General features: G+C 35.9%; 1 protein-coding gene and 2 non-coding genes across 3 annotated transcripts; 1 reads left to right on the forward strand and 2 right to left on the reverse strand.

The window, feature by feature from the left end:
• Window positions 1-1,126: 1,126 nt before the first annotated feature.
• On the reverse strand, window positions 1,127-1,199 carry Trnar-ucg. The gene has a single exon. It is a non-coding gene; the product is annotated as a tRNA-Arg (tRNA).
• Window positions 1,200-4,965: 3,766 nt separating this feature from the next.
• Window positions 4,966-5,038, forward strand: Trnar-ucg. Its single transcript has one exon. It is a non-coding gene; the product is annotated as a tRNA-Arg (tRNA).
• A 7,558-nt stretch (window positions 5,039-12,596) lies between these two features.
• On the reverse strand, window positions 12,597-14,663 carry LOC115441811. The gene is made up of 2 exons (XM_030166721.1): window positions 14,434-14,663; window positions 12,597-13,300 (listed from the first exon to the last, which is right to left on the reverse strand). The coding sequence occupies exons 1-2, from the start codon at window positions 14,609-14,611 to the stop codon at window positions 12,801-12,803; spliced, it is 678 nt and encodes a 225-aa protein (XP_030022581.1). The 5' UTR covers window positions 14,612-14,663; the 3' UTR covers window positions 12,597-12,800.
• Between the last annotated feature and the right edge of the window lie 8,035 nt (window positions 14,664-22,698).

A 22,698-nucleotide genomic window follows, 5' to 3' on the forward strand; every position in this document is an offset into this window, starting at 1 on the left:
TTTTTTTACATATCTTATAATATTGAAATATTTTCGCAAACGTTCGCATTTAATAAGGAATTCGGAAATATTAAAAAAAACATAGATTTAAAAAAAAAACAATTGTAAAAGTAGTCAACGTCAATTAATATCCGTATTAATTAATTTATGAAAGATTTCGAGCGTTCGAAAATTTTCTTGACATCTATTCTAGTGTGGAATGTACGATCAGCAACAAAAGTCGATGAACAGATACTAATTTACAAAACACCTGAACATTGAAACGGATCATAAATCACTTACCAAAGAGGAGTACAGATTAAGGTTATCATTTCAATATGGATACCAAAGTAAAGGATTGGCTGAAAAAAATATGAAAAAGAAACTGACGTTTACGCTTTGAATCCTTCAAAGAGAATCTCCTGCCACAATAATTTTGAATTTACACATTTGTTCCTTAAACCGGCCAGTGCTCTATAAAATAGGATATTTAAAATGTAACTAACCTATTCCTATTAATGTTAAAATATTACTTACTAATATATTATGATGTTTTGTCCGTACTTAATAATTTATAATTCTGGTTATTAACTTCAATGTATACTATTATATAATTATATAAACCTGAATAGTTTGTTTGTTTGAATGCGCTAAACTCAGGAACTGTTTAACCGATTTTAAAATATTTCACTAATAGGAAGCTACATTACTCTTAAGCGCTATATGCTACTTTCTATCCCGGGTAAATATAAAGCAAGACTTTAGTCCTTGAAAAACATTTTCACGCAGACGGAGTAGCGAGCCAAAGCTAGTATGTTATAGAATAACAATTTAATTGAAATTCTGGACTGTTGAAAAAAAAGCTTGTATATAAAATAAAGAATTTGCTAATTTCAGCCACATTTGTATTTACTACAGATCATAAATAATTGTCGCTAGTAATGTTTACCAGTGAATGGTTTGACAGCGTTCAGCTACTTTTGTAGTTCAATTATGACAAGTTGTTTTGTCTTTAAATAGTCAGTAACTTATGGTAAATGATAATGATTAGGAAATATTGGAAACAAATAATGTTCAAAGACTTCTGTTGCTGACTGTACAATTAAAATCAGATTATTCAGCTAACGAAATACAAAAAGAAACGATTCGACCGTGACAGGACTCGAACCTGCAATCTTCGGATCCGAAGTCCGACGCCTTATCCATTAGGCCACACGGTCATGATGCCTAAGTGTCCGTAAAAGGCTTTAGTCGGAGTTTATATGAAGAATATAGGTCAAAGTACAATAAACTATTTTATAAATGGTAGTTCTTTTACGCGAACACCCGCCTGGATATTGTTTGTAAAGTTTTTACTATTTCTAACGCGAGATGTCAGTGTTATATTCAAACAATAGATATTTTTTTAACATTATAGCAGTAACATGTTGAGTTTTTTGAAGGTTTGAGTAAATTGACATCGTGTATTGGACTTACTTAAATGATTCATTCCTAACCGAATTTCGGCCACGGCGGATAAGCTCAACGGAGATCAGCCACGCAGGAGATATTATAGTGCACCAGTGAGTTCGTGCGCAATACACAAGCGCTCTCTGTTCCTTCACTCATTTAGTCCGGTGAAACAGCAATCCGACATGACCGGAACGCAAGACCAATGACTTTACGTGCTTTGCGAGGCACGGGGATATCACACCGCCAAGCTCCTGAATCCGAGCTGCGACTGAGTAATTTATAAAATGGAAAAACTCAATCATAATTAATTTTGGGCCGACCCGGGATCCGAACCCAGGACTTCAGCGCTGTAGTCGTACTCGTACCATGTACAATAACAACTATGCCACAGAGGCAAACAAATGTCACTTAAGTCATATATTACCAACCACCATGACTCACCAAATATATTTTTACATACTTTTAGAGGAACGCAGCTACACACAGCAGCCAGATTGCTCTTTATCTCGGTTTTATGCAAGACAGAGGTAGTACCCCGGTTGAGCTTTACATCTTCAACAAATATCTACAGAATCTACAACAAAACACATCATCTCAAATTCCCTTTCATTTACCAAGGTCATTCCCTTTGATGACTCCATAACCTATATTAATATATGTAGGCCCTTTACATACAAAGGTCCAAGTAGAGGACCACTCGAGACCTAATCAAAGGGCTCTCAACCCATTTACAAGGCCATTGAGAGCACGCAGCGAGATGGAATGACCCTACATGAGTACAGATGATATTTACAAGCGCCTTGTTTCTTGATCGTATTATCTACACTTCCGTATTAGTGGGGAAGTTTGTTTGTTATTTCTAGTCTCTCAAACTTCAGTATAGAAAAAAGTTCAATAGAAAGTTATTGACCCTAAGTGACATAAAACATGATCCATTTTGATTTTAAGACAAAAAACGTACGAAAAAAATTAAATATAATTAAAAATATATACAGAAAAAATACGCCGACATAATTTTTTATTGTAAAATTAGAATATTTTATTAAATATAAACTATTTTTCGGCTTTTAAAGTTTTAGTTTTACTCCCGACATTTCGTAGACTTTGCAACCTTTGTGGTCGCGGGAGGGATTGAGGTGTTGTTCATCCGTAAAGTCAAAGTTACAATATCTACCTACATTTTACAATTATACAACTTTTTAAATTTTATCTGTTGGTGGTTAAATTATTTTACCAATATTTAACTGCAATTTGCCGCGCGACTTGGTTTCTCCGCGGCACGCAAACCTTTTCAACATTTTCTTATACTGTATTATTGGGTGATGAGTATTTTGTTACGACTGTTTTTATTTAACACATACCTACAAATATATGCATTTTTGGCACATATTCCTTGTTGAGGTAGACCATAGAAGAAATGGCGGGACGAACTGGAATCATTTCAAAATAACTGATTCACTATAACGCAGGGTGGTGATTCATGGAAGGATCTTGGGGAGACGTTTGCCCAACATTGGGACATTATAGGCTGATACAACTACAACATTCCTTACCTTATATACTAGCAGCATCCACCATTACCATAACTGGTAATTAGCTATCAAAATAGCTTACCAATGTCCCATTACCACCTCAAACGTCCAACATAAAAATGTTTTGATTTTGACAAGACGTCATCTTGCCTTCAATGAAATCAAACAGTTGGAATAACATAAGTAATGGTAACATTAGAATGTACACAGCACGCATCTGGTGCGCGTTTCAAAGCGTTCCTTATTAGTGAGCGGTCTGTCTGGAGTGCTGTATTAATACAATCTCCACAAAGTAAGTAAAGTTCAGTATAGCAATAGATATATTGTATGTAATATGTTATAGACGTAGGATTCAGTATAGCGATATATTTTCTGAATATCATGTTATAGCGGAAACTGTATTATTTGCATAATGATTTCTTATCTTTACGCGAATGTTATGCAGTAAAATTAAACTATTTTTCGGATTTTCTCGGGGTTTTTATATTTTTATAAAATTGTAAAAAAAACTGAAAAATTAATAAAATATAAAACGATTAGCTCATCAAACGTAACGGCAATATTTTTTTTTGTGTCGCGTGAGGAACTTTAAATTCTGTCTTGAATTAAAATCCATTTAGGCCGAAACATTTTTATCACAAGCCAACACATTTTTAAACAAAATATACAAATTTTTTTATGTATCCTTTGTATATCCAATTTGAAAAATCATCTTTTGTCGTTATCAGTGTTTTATTATCTATTTAATTTATTTAATATTTTTTTTATCTATTTAAGCACCGGTAAATACGTCACAATACCTTTAGTGTACATACAACAGAAATTCGGCGATGTATTACAATGTAGCCAGTGTAACTACCTACTGGACATAATAAGACTTAACATCTCATGTCTCAGGATGGCGAGCGCAGTGGAATACCAAACAATACTTTGTAATTCAAGGTGTTGGATGGTGTTTATTGTTCAAGGGTAGTCTTATCGCTTACCATCAGGCGAACGGCAAGCTCGTCTCGTCATTAAAAGCAATAAAAGAAGGAACAAAACGCAAAAGCATTCTAACCCAAATAAAGAATGTCGGTCCGCCAAGATCCTTACAGTAGCATCTCATACGTTGTATGTTGTCATGTTCTTTAATGGACCATGTTATTTGTACGAACATCGACATCGACGTAGCAATCGTGGCGCTCACTGACTTATTAATTTGTTTTCGATGTGATAGACTTTGAGGGTAAAATTTTGAATCCGACATGCCGGCATAAATGTTACAACTGCTTGTCTAAGGGCACTAAGAAACACTTATTAATTATTTAGATAAAGCTTACGGTTCCACCTTTACCAAAAGTCCTCATGTGTACTGTTTATATATAAAATATGCCTATGCATGAGTCCAGGACCTCAGCTTTCTGTATGGCAAATTTCATCTAAATCTGTTTAGCGGTTTCTGCGTTTATTTGTAACAAACATGCAAACACCTTAATTATTTTGCGTTTATAATAATAGTAAGATGAGATAGTCAGATATCTTCCAACATTCCGAAAGTAACCGGTGCCTTCAATGGGACATAATGGGATGCACTTAATAAAAAAAAATGTAACAGGTAGCTAAATAAAGACCTTTGTACTTTCAAATGACCACCTGTGGCGGTCGAACTAAGCGGAATTTTTGCTTAGAAAAAAATAACAGCTAAATCGTTAAACACTAGAGCAAAATCCTCTTGCTTGATATTATTTTGTAATACTGGATGCAATAAACATAGATATTTTATGATTTTATCATTAATATTTGTGACTATAGTGAATATTGACACTTTTTTAATGAAAAGACGTATGAGCTTTAAAGTTCTCCAAAAGCTTCTGTAAACCAGACTAAAGTTCACACTCTTTATTAATACTAGAGTTTTAGCTACCCTAGACTGTTGAGTAGTATAAAGTAATTATGATATAAAAATCAATATTCTGACCTATTTCCAAGCTAAAGCTTTGTGAAGTCATACAGTCAACATGACCGTGTGGCCTAATGGATAAGGCGTCGGACTTCGGATCCGAAGATTGCAGGTTCGAGTCCTGTCACGGTCGTTTCGTTTTTTGTTTAAGATAGATGAGCTTTCATGATCAGATTTTTCTAATCATTGTAAAAACTTATAATAATAATTTCCTCTAGTCTAACTCAAACAAAGCTTATTCTATAGTTTTTACTTTTGAAAAAAGCTTAAAATTTTCGTATGCTATAATAAATCATTTTAAAAAATAATTAGATATAACCTGCAATATTTTTTTATTATTAGTTCTAAAACAATTTAACTTCTAATATGTAAACAGGACAATCACAATTAAACATTTTAAATTAATAACGAAACTTATAGATAATATAGCTACTCGCCATGGTCAGTAGCTCGCCATCAGGCATGCGAGTAGCTCGTACAAAATAATCTCGGTCGTAAGTGGAACAAGCCGACAGTAATTGATATAACATTAGGCGAGTGATCGGCGGCTACAACTTCTGTACGGATCATAGCCAGTGAAACGGTCTTGTTGTGATAACTGGCCGTTAAGTGGCTTCCTTGTGGATCCAGGAGGCGAAAGTGGATCGTGGTATATTGGTATTTACTGGGTATTAAAAGGATATACTACTAGTGCAACTATTATTACACTTATATTATTACTGGTGGTAGGTCTCTCATATGTGAGAGTCCGTCTGTGTAGGTGCCTCCGCAACGTCTATTTCTGCCGTTAAGCAGCAGTAAGTAGTCACTGTTGTGTTCCCGTTTGAAGGACATTGTAGCCCGTGTTACTACTGGACATAATGAGACTTAACATCTCATGTCTCAGGATGGCGAGCGCAGTGTAATACCAAACAATACTGTGTAATTCACGGTGTTGGAAGGTGTTTCTACTGTTTATGGGCGGTCGTATCGCTTATCATCAGGCGAACGGCAAGCCCGTCTCGTCATTCAAAGCAAAAAAAATCAATTTTGTGGATGTTTGTAAAAAGTAAACTCAACAACTGCTGCATGGTTTCGGATGTAATTTTGAACTACGATATACCTGCTCCTTAATTAACATATAGGTGAGTTTTTATTCAACATAAGTGTACATTTATAAAAGAAGTTAGCACTTAATGAAAAACAATAATGAGGTAAGCTAAGTGCGCATTAGTTGTACTTCTGCCTACCCCTACGTCCAAAACTATTCCGATACAGCACACGTCCAACACAGATGGTAGAGTTCATAAATATTAATGACCTAATTAAAAGCAAGTCAACTGTGACTACCACCGTTATTATTTTAACAAGAGGGTGTGGCATTTGGTGCACCCCTACTAACAGACGGACATACTAACTTATTTATAATCCTATAAACTAGTATGGTTCACGAAATAATGTAGAACCTGAAAATAGTTTGCCAAATATAGAGAATTAAATCGTCATACAGGTCGAAAATTGTTACGCTTCCCTGTTAGAGCCGGGTACGTGCAAGTAGGAGAAATAGAAGCTTATTGCGATGTTAAAAAGTTCAAATTTGTTTGCACTATAAAAAACAAGACCTAACAAGTAACTCATGGTTTTAGAAATAGACCGTAGCTTACGATGCTTAAAATATACAAACCTTTCTTGCAATTACAAGATTGAATGAAAGTTAACAACTCATTCAACTGATGAAGCGTTCGCGACAATATCGATAAAAACTTGTAACGGCAATTTAACTAATTCCAATGCGCATAGTTTTTGCGATAAATCTGGAATTGAAATGTGGTATTGCTAGACGTTTTCCCTAACGCCGGACGGCGCCGCGGGAGAAAATTGTATTTATAGCGACTTTCCACGAGAGAATCTGAGGCTGATTGATTTTGTTTGCTATGTTAGTTGATGACGGTTACCAATGATGGACGTTTCCAGCCTAAGTTGGTCAAAGGGTTACCTTTTTAAACAGACCGGCATAATTTGTCAACTAGCGATGTGTAATGATTTCTCATCAGTCTATACTCAACCTGGACCCTATGTGGGGTCACTTTTTCGGAACCGCATTAAAAAAATCTAATATTTTAGTTCATTGCTTTCCGTTTGGGTACAACACTTCGTACGATTTTTTTATGTTAAATTTATTCCCAGTAATTCCTGATTTCCTATGCAAAATTAAAGTAAGTAATTCCTAATTGACCTCCCACGTAAGCAATGTTCTCTGACCTGGTATTTGAACCGAGAACTTCCTATAGGCAATATAGTATGGTGGACCAAAGAAATGATAATATAACACTCATCGAAAAATATAAAAATAACATGAATCTGAAACATTACGTCACAAATATCAAAATTCATATACATCATAATATAACACCTTTCCTCCATTCAGGATTAGGCAACGATTACGCATTTGCTATGTCCATCATAATTAAACTACAAGATAAATGGTACATTTGGCTTGTATCCTGCAACCAGACCGGTTAATGCACTAGCCGTGTCTACCGGCTTCTAACGGGATCACTTCCGCTTCCTGCAGTTACTCGCAATTTAGATGGTTTCTGGATTCGCATGAATGTGGAAAACTGTTGGGATATTTATATAAGAATTAAAAATTCACCTAAAAGAGAGGCAGAGGTACAACTGTTATATTCAAATAGTTTATTTCCGTCTTGTGATGTGGCTAAATCTAACCAAATAGATAAATTCCAAAAACTCTTTTATTGGAGCCGAAGATTTACTTTATATTACTTCGGAATCGAAACCAGACGCTCGCTGCTTTGAGACATAGATCGCTGGCTCAAATGCGACCTCAGCCACTTCTACCTTTCTGTTGTATTCACAGTTAAAGATACCATTCTTTAATGGTGAAGGATACCATCGTAAGGACATCCATGCAAGTGGAACTTACACTGCAGTTACCCTAAACTTTAAGGTACACCTTAAACTTCTTCATAAGAATTGTGAAAACAAAAAATATTCCAACAAGCATACAATATGAGGGAGAAACCTTTCACCTTATACTTTAAAATCGTATAGGTCACATTCAAGAGACGAGCGTCACAATTACAGTCAAGTGCAGTAACATTTACCAATTTTATACAAGAATAAAAACTGAGTAAAATCTCGTAAACAAAGCCGAGGTATAACAAGAATTTCTTACCAAAAAACAGAAGCATAGATTATAAGAAACGTAATATAATTTATGCGGAGGCGGTTGCGATAAATCGTACCCCGGCTAATATTGACTCGGGATAAATTATGGATGGGGAACGCGCACCTAGCTTCTTAAATATTTAATGTTACCTATGTTCTTTTTTAGGGTAATTATTGGCCTTAAACGCAAAGACTGTGGGTACATCTACCGACTTCAAAATAGGAGAAGGTTCTAAATTTGACTGTTTTTGTATTAATGTTATGCCATATCTTAGACGGTTATAATTTTAAATATTTTTACTACATCATTTTGATGGATTTTAAAGGCGTATGAGGTTATATAAACCCTTGGCGGGATAAACATCTCACTGCGCATTTTCAAGGACAAAAGAAGTCTAGTCAAAGCTAGTAAACCGCTTTTGTTTCTATTTCTTACATCTTACAAACTTTAGTATTAAAATGTTTATTTGTAGATCACGCAGAAATTTTTCATCGGTGGTTAATCTATTGTCATTTGTCTCCTAATTAAAAAATACACACTCGGAAATGGCAATATCTAAAACATTACTATTTGGGATTTTATGGAAATGGAATTTTGTTTAGATTCTGGTATTGCTGAAGCACTCATATTATGATATATTTTATGATAGGGTTAAAACATTTTATCCTGGTAATAGGTATATATGAAAGAACCCGTCTGGTAGTTATGATAGACATATTTAATGTGTCAGTATGAAGCCAATCTCTCAGGGTAAGGAGCATCATGCCATATTACGGTGTTTAGGAACAGTCATGCTTACCATCAAGCGAGCGGCTTGCCCAACATTTAGTTAAAAAAAGACTTTTAATAATTGTTTTTTTTTTATTTATTAATAAATAAATACGCCTTTTATCCCCGGAGGGGCAGGCAGAAGTGCAGACAGAGCACCCACCTTTCGCCATAATATGATAGGGTGTTAGCCTACCGCGATATGCTGTTGATGTTAAGATTAAAGCAATATCACTTGGCCGTGTCGGATTTCAACGCCCACAATACAACTATTCCATCAATTATTGATTTATTTATTGCTATAAAAACTGCCAATATAGGGCATAGTCGCTCAACTTTAAAGAATCATACACACAAGAATGTCCGAGTGTTTGGTATTCCTCCCGAACCGTGGCCACGTAACGCGACTTTAAATCGATTATGAATTCCGCTTTATCGGAATACTAAATCCTATGTGACGTTCATAATAAAAGGCGGTGCTTTTTTATGTTTTGTGAACGACGGCTTCATATTACATAGAAATATGTACGTGAGTTGAAGGACTGTTATTGATTTTTAAATTGAATTATATGTTTTTGGATCAATTGCATTCTGTAGATAGAATTTTATTCAGAACTAGCTGTGCCCGTGGCGTCGCCCGTGTAGAAATCAGTGTGTCACAAAGTTTTTCTCGCATAATTACCAACACACGAGATTTTTTACAACCACGTGACCTCTTCAACAGCCTATATATTTCAGTCAATTTACATAAAACCTTTATGTACTATTAACCTAAACCTTAGGATATATTTTATATTCGGGTGGATATAAAATATATCCTAAGGGGGCAAGCCTACCGCAATATTCGGCACAATTTCCAGATTCCGGGCTGCTACTAAACTGAAAAACAATATGTAAGTACTTAGCTCTTAAATATACTAGTATAAAATTAGAAGTCTATTAAAGCCTTCTACCAACGGCAATTTGTGATCACACCGGGTGTGTGTATAACAAACTGAAGTCCCAGGGGAATGAGGGTAAAGTGTACAATTAGTGTTCAGTAAATGACGAAGCGCAAACACTAGTCGACTCAAACTTGAGTGTTATTGCACTAACAAGACCGCGTAGATGTGAACATGTTTAGAAATGACTGAGTTATAACCGAAAGAGGAAAATTAAAAAACCTGCTTTGAGGACAATTTGCTTTTTCATTTTAAACTTAAAGTTGTTAGTACAAGAAATTAGTTTTATTTGTAACCACAACATGGTGAAGATTTTTATTTTCCTGTTCGTATTATGTCTTGGCATTATCATAAAGATCTTTGTTGTTTCCTCCGTCTAGTTTATTGGGTTTTTCTGCTCAGTATCAGCCCGGAGTCTGGAATTTGTACACAAAACGATAGATTCGCCTATCAGATTTTGGTACGGAACACATGTGGCGAAAATTGGGTACTCTGGTTGCACCTGTACCCACCTCTTCGGGGATTTGAGCATGATGTATGTTTTCTTCTAGGGTAAAGTGCCTTTTACAAGGGCTGTATAGAGGTCCAAAATTCGATTCCCAGCTCTATGTTTGAAGATTTTTCTAATTTAATCAGGCTTGGACTCAACAAAGGGATTTTAATCAAGCTGGCGACCGGTCCAAATATCAAAGCCAATCTCATTGCGGCTTAAAAACTAGCAATTTATTTTACCCTACTATGTACAGATTCATTAAAAGTAAGTATCAACTTTTGTAATAAAAAACCCTACTTTTACTTACAAATCCACCCCATCGTAAGGGCAAAAATGAAAACCCAATTCTATGGCGTCCGATATCAATGTGTTGGGGTCACACACCAATCGACGTCAAATCATGAGTGACGGACAAACACACAAAAACAGCGGATATTATTTGACACGTGACTTAATTTGCGCTCAGCCCTGTTTTAAGGGTGAGGGAGCATACGTTCGACGTCATGGGGACCAACCAATGTACTTCTGACAGGACAAATAATTCTGTGAAATTAAAGGTTTAAAGGGATTTTGAGTGCAAATAATTTCGAAAATGTAGCTACGTTTTTCATCTGATGACTTATGAATTTGCTTTGGACTGTGTAGGAAAATTATGCTCGTTATATTAAAAAAAGCCGAAGATCATTGACGTATATTCTATAGACACGAACTTCCATATAAACTATTTGCTCAAAATCTGAACTAACATGGCAACCAGAACGTCACTTTTGTAACAACAAATAATTTTACTTCTTTGACTCAGAATATTTTTTATTCACATCCAGGTTTACACTTAGACTCGTTTTTATATTATGCGCACCACTCCTTACACAACCACAAACTGTCAATATTGACACCATGCTAAAGTTTGAATGAATTGCAGTTCAATTCAGTTGAACACAGTTAATATTCGGAACGCCAAATCTAATACGTAGTACATATATATCTATGCCGAAGATCTATATAAAAATATACTAATGAGAAAGGAATATTCTAAAAACAGAACATAGTCGTAGCATAACAAGGAGGTTCGTGCCCAGCAGTGGGTCAGAAATTAGTACATAATACCTATTATTTTATTACTATGACAAATAGGGAAGATGCGCAATGATTAAGTGTGTTGTTTAGTTGTTCTTGACAATTAGGAAGCACGGGACTATCATTTTTTGGTTTGCTAAATCAAAAGCAGCGAGATGTACTTTTAATCTCGGAAAAGGCATGGTTTGTGTGGATTGTATTTAAAAACAAAGCTATTCCTGCTAATAACTCATTGAACTAGTATACCTAACGTTAGTGAGGTAAATACATTATCTGTTAATTTCTAAATCTTTTTCACTCTAATATCATTTTGGAACATCTATATCAAAGAAATGTTGATAATTTCGGCCAATTGTAAAACGCAGTATCGATCCTCGACAATTCGATTAAACAATCGAGTTACAAATATATCTCCCCTAACAACGGAAGCGCGTGCGCACAAGAATCGTACGAGAATAGCAAGCCGGAATATATATAGTTGTCCATTATGGGTAAAAAGTTAATGTATTCGGGAACTAAAGCCGTTGGAAGTTACTGTGCCGATTAGTAATGCCATTGTGACAGCATTTGAGACAATTGCGTTTATTTTGGGACTTTATATTTTGGGGAAATCTTTCGTATAACAACCTATGGGTACTAATCTATATATATAAAAATGAATCCCTATTTCCCTTGGTCACGCCTACACGCGTGAACGGCTGGACAGATTTCACAATTTTTTTCTTTTTTGTTGTGTTTGTTATTATCAGGAGAAGGCTTTTATGAAAGAAAAAAATCAAAAAATTGCGCGGAAAATTAGAAAATTTAAGAAACTTAACGAAAATATTAATTTTATACAATTGTCAATTGTTTGAAATAACTGTCAGCGATTGACAGAATGCGCGCTGCAAATTCATAGTTAAGACGGGACAACGTCTGTCGGGTCAGCTAGTATTGTATAGAAGTATTGGAAGTTTGTTTGCAAGGGAAAATAATGATTTGTGTATTATTTTGTAGATGACTATTTTTGAACGGATAACGGGCTGACACTTAGATTACCGGTTGAAGAACTAACAGTCATAATCATCATCAGTCTGTTGGACATAGGCCTCTCCCGAGGTACGCCGCATCCAGTCGCTGCCGGCCCTCTTGTTTAAATCGTCCCGCCATCTGGCCAGAGGGCGTCCCACGCTGAAATTCACACACCTAAACTCAAAACAGTCTCAGTCAAGATAATTACGTCAAGTTCAAAAAAAATATATTAAATTCGTATTATTTTATTAACTTTTACATAAAGTATTAAATATATATTTATTAGTGTTCTGAGTGGTCATTTTTTTCACTTCCTTATCATTCGAGATACTAAACACTGATTGCTTAACATTAAATTGACAGTCCTTAATGACATTTGGTCATTTATTACTCAAAAGGTATTTACTAGTTTCAGAGCTCCGACGACTCAGTTCTAAGAGTTTGACAAGTAAACGTAATGCGATCCTTGATTCCTTCTACTTATATTTCTCATCACTTTAATAACTTCGTATTGAAATTCTACGATATCGTCATCATTAAACCTATCAACAGTCGGAGCAATGCTTTTGAAGAAACACATTATCCTGCTTTTGTCATCACTCTCAATAGAATTTAACAAAGACACCATTTCTTCTTGTTCGTTTGTTTCCTGTCTTTTTCTTTTCCTGTCTTTCTTTTTTACAACTTTAATAGGAGCATCTTCGTCTGACTGTGGATTATCTTCATTGATTGGGTTGTCAACCTCGTTCTCGGTAGAACTATTTGATTCTACAGACTGCCTCGGTATTCGCACCACTTTCTTCAAAAACGACATCTGGTTGTAGTATTTGTATTTTCTGTAGCTTTTAGATTCCGACGCGTTATTTATTAATCGCTTGTGACATTTCATCCAATTGTCTCGTGCGTTGTTCCATTTCTTTACTACTTCTTTGCCTGCAAATATATTTCAGTATTAGATAAACTCTACCCAGCCTTAATCCGTACTGTCAATTGTAACAATTTATATTATGTGAAAATATGATGAGAAAATTATGTAATATGCTAGAATTTGTAATACAATATAACAAGACACTTCAGTTGCCTGCCATTAGAAAATCATTATTAACCGTATTTCTAGAAACTTCATAAATGTTGCGTTATACAATATATAAGTAACCTTTAGTAGTATTATATTACGAATAATCATGACTGCATTTGTTTTACACCATACTTCACATAGGTATATATATTGTATGACTGTACCGTTAAAACCAAATCTATTTTTGTTATTCTGTGGAATTATGATGTTATTATAACTAATAACATAGGTGAAAAATATTCGTTAGTCATATTTTTTTACGAAGTAAAACCTATCTGATAAGTATATTATCTAACACTATTTTAATCTGCATAAAAGTATAAAGTTATGCTACAGTCAAAGAGGTTTATTTCTGCAACTGTATATTATATTTTTAGAACGCACTTTACCAGCGTTTTATTGCCCATTTAGCAGCTTTTTTTTCTTTCTTTACATTTTAGCATTTTCATTTCGAGTTTTACTCGCTTTGAAATTAGAAATGTTTTATGCCATTTTTTCAGAAGACTTGTATTAGGTACCTTGCAGTGGAAGTGGTAACGTGATGATTGTGGAACAAAAATTTACCAAAAAATTGTTTTTAAAACAAATATCGAGCATCTGGATTCTAAACGACAACCATAAAAAGTTATTTGAATAAAATTCTTGCTCGGAGTGATGATATTTAATTAGCAAGGATATTTTTTTTGCTATGTATGACGAGACGAGCTTGCCGTTCGTCTGATGGTAAGCGACACGACCGCCCATAAACAGTAGAAACACCATCCATTATCATGAATAACAAAGTATCGTTTGGTATTTCACTGCGCTCGCCATCCTGAGACATGAGATGTTAAGTCTGATTATGTCCAGTAGTTACACTGACTATGTCCTTCGAACTGGAACACAACAGTGACATCACACTGTTGCTTGACAGAAATAGACATTGCGGTGGTACGGTGGTACATAGACCTACCACCAGTACTTTACAGACAATGTAACAAAAACTCACGGAAATCATTTTTTTCTTTATCGGGCAAGGCTTGGAAGTCGTCGTTCAGCGCGGTGCATATCTTCATCCATGCTGCGAAATGCGATTGCTTGTTCTTATAACACTCATCCGTGATGTCCCATAGCGCCGGCCGACTCTCTATCAGAGATATTAACAATTCTATGTCAATAAAGTCCATAATTGATAGCGCAGGCAAAACGTCCGGTAGCGTTCAAACACTTTAACGTACTGGCTGGGTCGACTGACGCCGGTCAGGGGCCCGGCGCGACGGCCGGGGGGAGGCGATCGCACATCCGGCGAATCCCTCACAATTTAAACTGAACCTTCATATCTTGTGTATACGGTTCATATTTTATTAACGATAGTAGGTACATGAAAAACCCAGTGCTGCTCGGCGCGTTGTGTTATCGTCAATCTATTATCAACTGTATTCCAAAGCTTAAAGGTGTAGTTTCAATTGTTTGTACTATCCCCTCGGTCTTTTGACCTCGCAGCGTTGTGAACGGTTTGGATGTGTCCGGTAGAACATTGTACGAATTAGAATCGCCGGATAGCTTTCTGTATACATTTTATATTATTTAATAGTATATACTAAATTGTTTTTATAAATTCACGGCTTAAATCCATTGCTTGATGGTAAGTGGAGTAGAGTGTTATTCAGAGTATCGATTAATGAATGATTATGCCTTCCACAGAATTCCGGCCTGTTCGAAACCGGACACAGGCTGATCCCCGAACACTACAAACTAATTCGGGCCAATAAGGCATGTTTTACGCAATTTTATTACTTCACAGTTGACTACAAAATCATCTGAACATTCAAATACGAAACTTTTACAGAAATATAGCAAAACAAATATAAAATATCTTGTATTATATACAATTCCTTTGCATGGGCTCTACTACCGAGAGAGATTAGGTCATAGTCCACCACGCTGTAATGCGGATTGGTAGAGTTCACAAACCATCAAAACTCCTATAAAGAACTCAGGTATGCAAGTTTCCTCACGATGTTATCCTTCACCGTTACATAGTAATTTGCTTAAAAACACTACACTCAACCCTCTAATTCACACTTTACATTTAGCTAATCATTAACCCTAATTATATATTACAATATATCAAAGTAGTCCAGGTGGGTTCCGTAATGTTTTTGCTGAATGTGGACCCCTAATCAGACAATGAATAGGGCGTTGATATATGACGCGTGCGGCCAATTTACCATATGGTCCAAAAAACTAATTTTGGAAAGGAGTGGGGTGGCGAAGGGCTTATAAATATTTTTCGAAAAATGATAAATTGCGGATTGTAATCTTTTTGAAAATATTAGTGTTTTGCCATGTTAAAATGGTGCTAGGTCGGGATAATTATATTTTCGGTATCGTAGAAAAGTAATGACAGAGAATGAAATATATAATTTGTGGAAATATAGTAAGTACCAAAGCTAGGTACCAAGATCAAGGTCGTTTCATGTGTTACAATTAGGTAGAAACAACGGACCCTCCAATTCCAATTTTTTGTGATTGGCTGTATCATGTTTATGACAATTCTGCCAATGTCAAGTTTGAAAAGCAAGACACACGTGCTATATGTATTTCTATCCATTATTCCTATGTATGTAAAAATACCTCTGGCCGGGTGAATATGAAAACAAAATTAACGTAATAAGATAAAAATACAAAAATAAATTTATTAAAGTCTTATTTAGACGAAGCAATTTGCTTGCGTCACACGTGTAATAAGACATTTAAAAAGCCCCAACTAAGCCTGCGCAATGGCAAAGCAACTCACGCACGTGTTGACTGACAAAACTTGCCTCGCTTGAACCAAAGTCTTATGCGAGTTTTTTGAGAAATAATCATAATAATTTGTATATTTGCATGTTTGAGAAAAAAATCATCATGTCGCAGCAGGCGAGAAAATTGCTCGACCGTTTCTCGTAACCGTATGCGAGTTTTTAGTCATCGCCTGCGACTGAATAGTATGTTGTTATATATAATCTCCTGACGTTTATTGCTAGCAATAATTTTGTACAAACCTTGCCTCCAAACAATTGCTCTGTCTAAATTAGTCTTTATACAATTTTACGTTCTAGCCATTGGAATAACAGCTGTCAAATTTTATTATATTAAATAAATTCATTCCTTATTAAAACGACATACAATACCTTTCACATAACAAGCAATAATAAACCAATACTCAAACTTTAAATCAAGTCACTCGAACCTGCGACTTCAGCCCAGTTCGTTCAACTCACGAAGCCATCGCCACACCGCTTAGTTACATTTAATACAAAAATTAATCTCATACGTTTGCTCATGTTCAGTAAAAACGTGAATTTAATTAAAACTCAGAAAAATATTAAATTTTCCGAGAACCTTATAAATTTTTTCTGTACAAACTTTGCTACTTTTTGCGTGTGTATGCTACATTGTCCTTTATTGTGCGGGGTTAGGGGATATTTTAGTATGGATATTGGTGGGTAGCTGTTGGAGGACCATCGAACCTCCACTCGTTCGGATAAAGGGTTTGGCGTAGTGAAAATATTTTTACCTTGTGCCGACTGAGTGGGAGCAAAAACTGGATATCATCGTAGTTAGATTGTAACGTGAAAATGAAGGTTTTTTTCAACTAAGGGTAGTCCGTGTATTCCGAATTTATACTTGACGTGAAAATGTAGGTATTTTTCAACTAACTAAGGTAGTCCGTTTATTCTGAATTTATACTTGTATTCTGTGTTTGAAATGTCTATATAAGAAAAGGTCTAAATTAACAGTCTTACTATAAACTTGTTTTAGCGTTAAGAAGTGTTTAAGAATTGCTTAAATAGCTGTCAAAAACATCACCAATTCCTAGTTTAAACCTTATTAAGCGGCAAGATGGCGGGTTTTGACTTACAGCTGATCGAGAAAATTTGTGTTTTAACTAAGCATAGCTTTGCGAATTTTTAAAAGAAGACTATAAATGTTTAACAATCATTTTCAATAAACGAACTCAATCGCTTTTTAGATCTAGCTCAAAAATGGACCCATCAACATAATTAATTTGAAATGCTTACAAATGAGTTGTTTTGATTGCAGGTTTCATCGCATGTTTTTCTTCACCGTTAAAGCAAGCGCTAATTCACAAATAATTCACACATCATTTTAGAAGAATCATAGATGTGTGTTCCACACCCAACTAAGCTGGCTTGCATCCAATACTTGAAAAAATCTAATTGAAACTTCATTAATCCAAATAAAATACAAAGAAAATACTTTCATGCGACTTTCCACGTGTAGGCAATGAACATGTTAATCACATCTAATTACTTTCTACTCGTAATTGCGTTAAAAAACCAGGTGACATGATAAATTACCGTCAAACATTGACATTATGATACAGCCAACTTACACGAGATAAAATTGGGCATAAATCCACGGGGGTTGATAACAGCCGGCGGCGGCAGATAGCGCTCATTGCGCTTTGATAGTTTTATTAGTTGCGTTTAGGGGAGACCGGGGATTACGTGATATGCTAACGTTTGTAATGTTTTTAGTTAGGGACGGTATCTTGTGAGGAATGATCACTCTGTATGTATAATTATAATGTTTGTAAATATGGGATTACATTAAGATACTTATATTATATGCCTATTGTAAATAATAGAATAAGTTATGATAAGATATAAGCAATTTGAATTGAGTTTTAAAACACTTTAATTCATTAATTTATAATTCCAATTCTCCCAAAGTGAAGAAAAATTGACGATATATAATGTCAGATCTATTAGAGGACATGAATGGGTGGATACAACATGTATTTTATTTAGCATTTGATACTAATTCAAAATTATCAATATGCTAAAGATATATTAAGCTGCGAAATATATCACTTTAATTAATTATCATTTTAAAGGCAACCAACCTACTGGCCATCGTATTAAGCTTAGAATAGTTCAGACAAAGGAATATCTAATTTCCCTTGTCTCCCCTGTAGCATCGCAGTTACAGAACCAATTCAACTTATAAATAGTATATTTCTCCTCCAAACACATTCGCAGACTTTAAGCAAAACTAGATCTAAAGAATAGCTAGTTTTTCATCTAATACCTCAAGGCGGTAGAAATGGCCACTTTCCCTTATCACGAACCTTTTAGCGGTGTTGCAGCGTTCCCCAATCTCCCCGCACTGACTCCAAAAGCCCATTCATTTTCGGGATACGGCGATAAAACTGTAATAGAGTGCGGTGTCGGCAATTTGTGCTACTTTTTATCCGAGGTGTCGCCGATTCGATTTTGTGTGAAAATAAAATACAAATGTATTGCTAGTTATTTTTACAAACTCACATCACGCATTTATCCCCGAAGGAGTATGCAGAACTGCAACCAGGGCACCCACTTTTCGCCAAGTGTGTTCCGTCAAATAGAGTGATAGGGGGCGAGCTTGTCGCCATATCAGACACAAATTTCAAGCTCCAGGCTGATACTGAGCAGAAAAACCCAAATATCACTTTGCCCGACCTGGGATTAGAACCCAAGACCTTACAGCGCAGCCATACCGCGCATGCAGTACAATTACGACACCGAGGCAGTCATTTATAGTTATATTTAAGATGCCTTAAATAATGTCTACTGCCAACTTTGACTTAGTCTAACCATGGGTTAAAAAATCAATGTTTTATTGGTTTCATGACGTGACAAATTGTAAAATTTTCCATTTGTCATATTGCCTTCAGATACATTCGAAATTCTAATAAAAAAATATTCCTCAAGTTGTTTTCCGTCATATTATATATGTGGCAATTAGAGATACGTATGATTAATAGCTTTTGCTTTAAACCTACGACCACCGAGTGTTTGAATGCTAATCTTAGGTTAATAATGCACATTACAAAGTTAAAAATACTGTTTTTCCGCTCCCCAACATCGAACCGTGGATAATCGTTTGTAATAGTTGCGGTGTTTCCCCTAGCTCCCTTGAGGAACATTAGGAAATGGAACTACATGAGGGTAGCCAAGTAAACCCAACTATCGCTTTATTGCTTTAAATAAAATACTAAATTTGTGAAAATGTGTGGATACTTATTTAACGTTTTATATTTAAGTTAATGGCATAGCCCGGTGAGCGAACAAGGAGGGACTCCTACTGTTGGCGACATTTTTTGCTATCCAGGTTCAGCAAAGTGACCCCAATACACCTGATGAAGTGGAATTGAATGTCCAATGACAAGAGATGATTACCCCTCAAAAATCGACACAATAATACCGGCTTGTTATAACTGGAAATACACAGGCTGATCCCGGAACGCAACACACTTACGTGGGCCACTATGGCGGATTTTAACACCTTGTGTACGGTGGTCGCTATCCGAACATATATAAAGTATATCCTACCACGAGCAATAGACCCAACATCCATAGAGATACAATATAATAATCATGGATGTGGAAAAGGAATTTGGATTCCGAATGGCGCGTTTGACTTTCCAGAAATCTCACCTTACGAAACGTCACATCAAACTGGCACTTACAATGGTTTTCTACACATTGATCGTTAAATTGACCTATTTATGGAGTGAGAGACTATCCTGCCCTCATCCTGCAACTCTTGTAAGGAACTACAATATTTTCTGACCAGCCATGAAGCTCGGCGAGTCCTGATACCACTTATCTGTCTTTAACGCACAACTAATCATATTGGAAGATCAATAGAATTAATATCTACAAAATAGTCTCACATACATTCACGCCGTATATCTCTGAATGGTAGGTATAGAATACTGCACTCAGCTTTGCGCCTTATCCCGTCCCATGAAGCTATACTACAAGTGTAACCATACCGGCACAAATTCCAGAGTCCGGGCTGATTGAAAAATCCAATAACACTTCACCCAGAAGATCGAACACTCATCACGGCGTGTAACTACGACCAAAGCAATTCATTTGTTGCATTTCGTAGTATAAAGAAACGAACACTAATGATCTGTCTCCGATCAGTGACTGAACTTTCAACCCTCGCTGTTGAGTTGCAGCGCTGTAATGCACAAAAGCCAGTGCAAAAAGCTCCTACCGCTGGTTTAGTGTGGGTGAAGGCGAGTAAAAAGGCTTGGTTCTTTCGGACCACCTTGATAAATGTTGTATGCCTGTTATAGGTAAACAATATTTCATGGTGTTCCCTTTGACGCTAATTCTCTTTGTTGGTCATTGTATTCATTTGTTATAAGCTTGACTACGCCTCTGTCTACCTCTTCGGACTTCAGGGAATCAAAACTTGACCACATTGTGCCTTAATTCATAAAATACCTTCACATTACTCGTGTTTGCTATAATCTTTAACGTCAATCTACATCCAAAATTTGTAACATTATTTCCGCTATCCCTTCCGCTTACGCCAAGCCTGTCACCACACCCCCCACCTACCATATAAGAGGCTGGCTTTGTTGCAAAAGGCTGCCTTTGACGGTACTTGTGCGTTGTTCTTTTGAGCGTGTCACGCTGTTAATTCTTACTTGCGCCATGCAGGTTTTGTGTACCCTGTATTCCATTTAATGAACCTTGTGTTACAGCTGAGCTGTGAAACGAGATGCTGCGGGTTCTTTTTTGTGTAAAAACAAGTGATCAATATTTTTGTTGTGAAATTTTTACTTGAAGAATAAAAAAATACGTAGTTGTATTGTTATATATATTCGAATATCAGGCCGGGTAAAATTATACTAGATTTTTCTGGTCAGACACAAGATTAGTGTGTTGCTCGTCATTTAACAAAAAAAAATGTGGTTCAAAACCATGCAGTTTTTAAAATTAAGTGACATCATTTCGTTGCATAAAAAGCGACCGCAACAACAATTTTAAAACACATAAATTGCGTCGTAAATAAAACTAGAAAGGAACAAAATGCTCTAATTTAAGACGACGTAATTAGACTCAAGGCAAAAGGAAAAATGTAACCGCGCTGACGGATGCGTTGTCCGTTATAATATTCATTGTTTTTCTTTTTTACCTTTTACTTTTACTCGTATTTTCTTTGCTGTGAACACCTCTGTCGTCTAATAAAAGATGTTAAATAGATGAGAAACGAATGAAAAGACCTAGTTTTGGATCTTGTACTGAAATATTCCAGATAGATCTAGCTTGCTAAGTTATAATGCCTTTGGATCTAACATATTGTTTAGTGCACGCGTCAAACTAAATAAGTAGGTATATATTATATTTACATAAATCTATGATTATAATAGATAATATTTATGGTTTACAAAATGATGAAAAGCAAACCTCTACCTTAACCATGGTTGACGCAAAAAGGTTACAGTGTGTAAAACCCACTTTTGTAAAGGAATCTTTACACAAAAGGAGAGCCTATAAAAAGTGGCATTCTTAGTTACACTAAAAACTATAAAGGCTTGATTTGCCCATTGGTATGTGACGACTAACCTAAACACAATAATACTATGATTTGCCGATAAATGAAAAGATGGCATCTACTCGGACAGAATAAATAACATGCGAGAAACTTGCAGTATATTCAATCACGAAAATTAAGTCGTCGCGCACTCACCGAAATATTTTGAAACAACTGTTAGTGCAATTTTATTTTCACGACAACATGTCAACGTCTGCGCGACACCTTAGTTACATTGCATGCGAATGCTTTAGCCGTTGGCCGCATTTCCATCCAATCGGCATTTCAAAGTTCTTCTAGGAAAACCTATAAAAACACTAATTGCAGGAAGTCTTGTTTTATTGCCTTGACATTTCGCAACTAGATGGGCAGAGGCGTACTAGAAATAAATTAGAAATGGCCAAATTTACGGACGAACTTAGTCAAATTACATTAATACATAGTTATGTGCCTGCCTCGGTTGCGCAGTTGTAATTGTACACGGTACGAGTACAACTACTGCGTGATGGTCCTGGGTTCGAATCCCGGGTCGGGCCAAAATAATTCAAACTGGGTTTTCCATCTTTAAAAAATACTCAGTCGCAGCTCAGAATCGGGAAGTTGGCGGTGTTATACACCCATGTCTCGAAAGCCACGTAAAGCCGTTGGTTCTGCGCCTGATCTCTCTCCGGTCATATCCAATTGCCGTCTCCGGATTATGGAACAGAGAGTGGCGCACCTGTGTATTGCGCACACACTTGTGAACTATAATATGTCCTGCGTACTTGGCTGATCTCCGTTGAGATTGGCCGCCGTGGCCGAAATTCCATTAGGAAGGAATCAATCATACATAGTCATGTACCGCTAATGTTATATTTGATTTTGAGTAGTAATATTACCTCTTTGG

Source organism: Manduca sexta, chromosome 10, assembly GCF_014839805.1.
Source record: "Manduca sexta isolate Smith_Timp_Sample1 chromosome 10, JHU_Msex_v1.0, whole genome shotgun sequence".
Lineage (NCBI taxonomy): Eukaryota > Metazoa > Arthropoda > Insecta > Lepidoptera > Sphingidae > Manduca > Manduca sexta.

Bases quoted from the DNA above. Each gene is read 5' to 3' on its own strand.
- LOC115441811 (XM_030166721.1), bottom strand. From the start codon at position 14,611: ATGGACTTTATTGACATAGAATTGTTAATATCTCTGATAGAGAGTCGG. The intron at 13,301-14,433 runs GTGAGTTTTTGT...ATATATTTGCAG, and splicing joins TAAAGAAAAAAATGATTTCC to GCAAAGAAGTAGTAAAGAAA.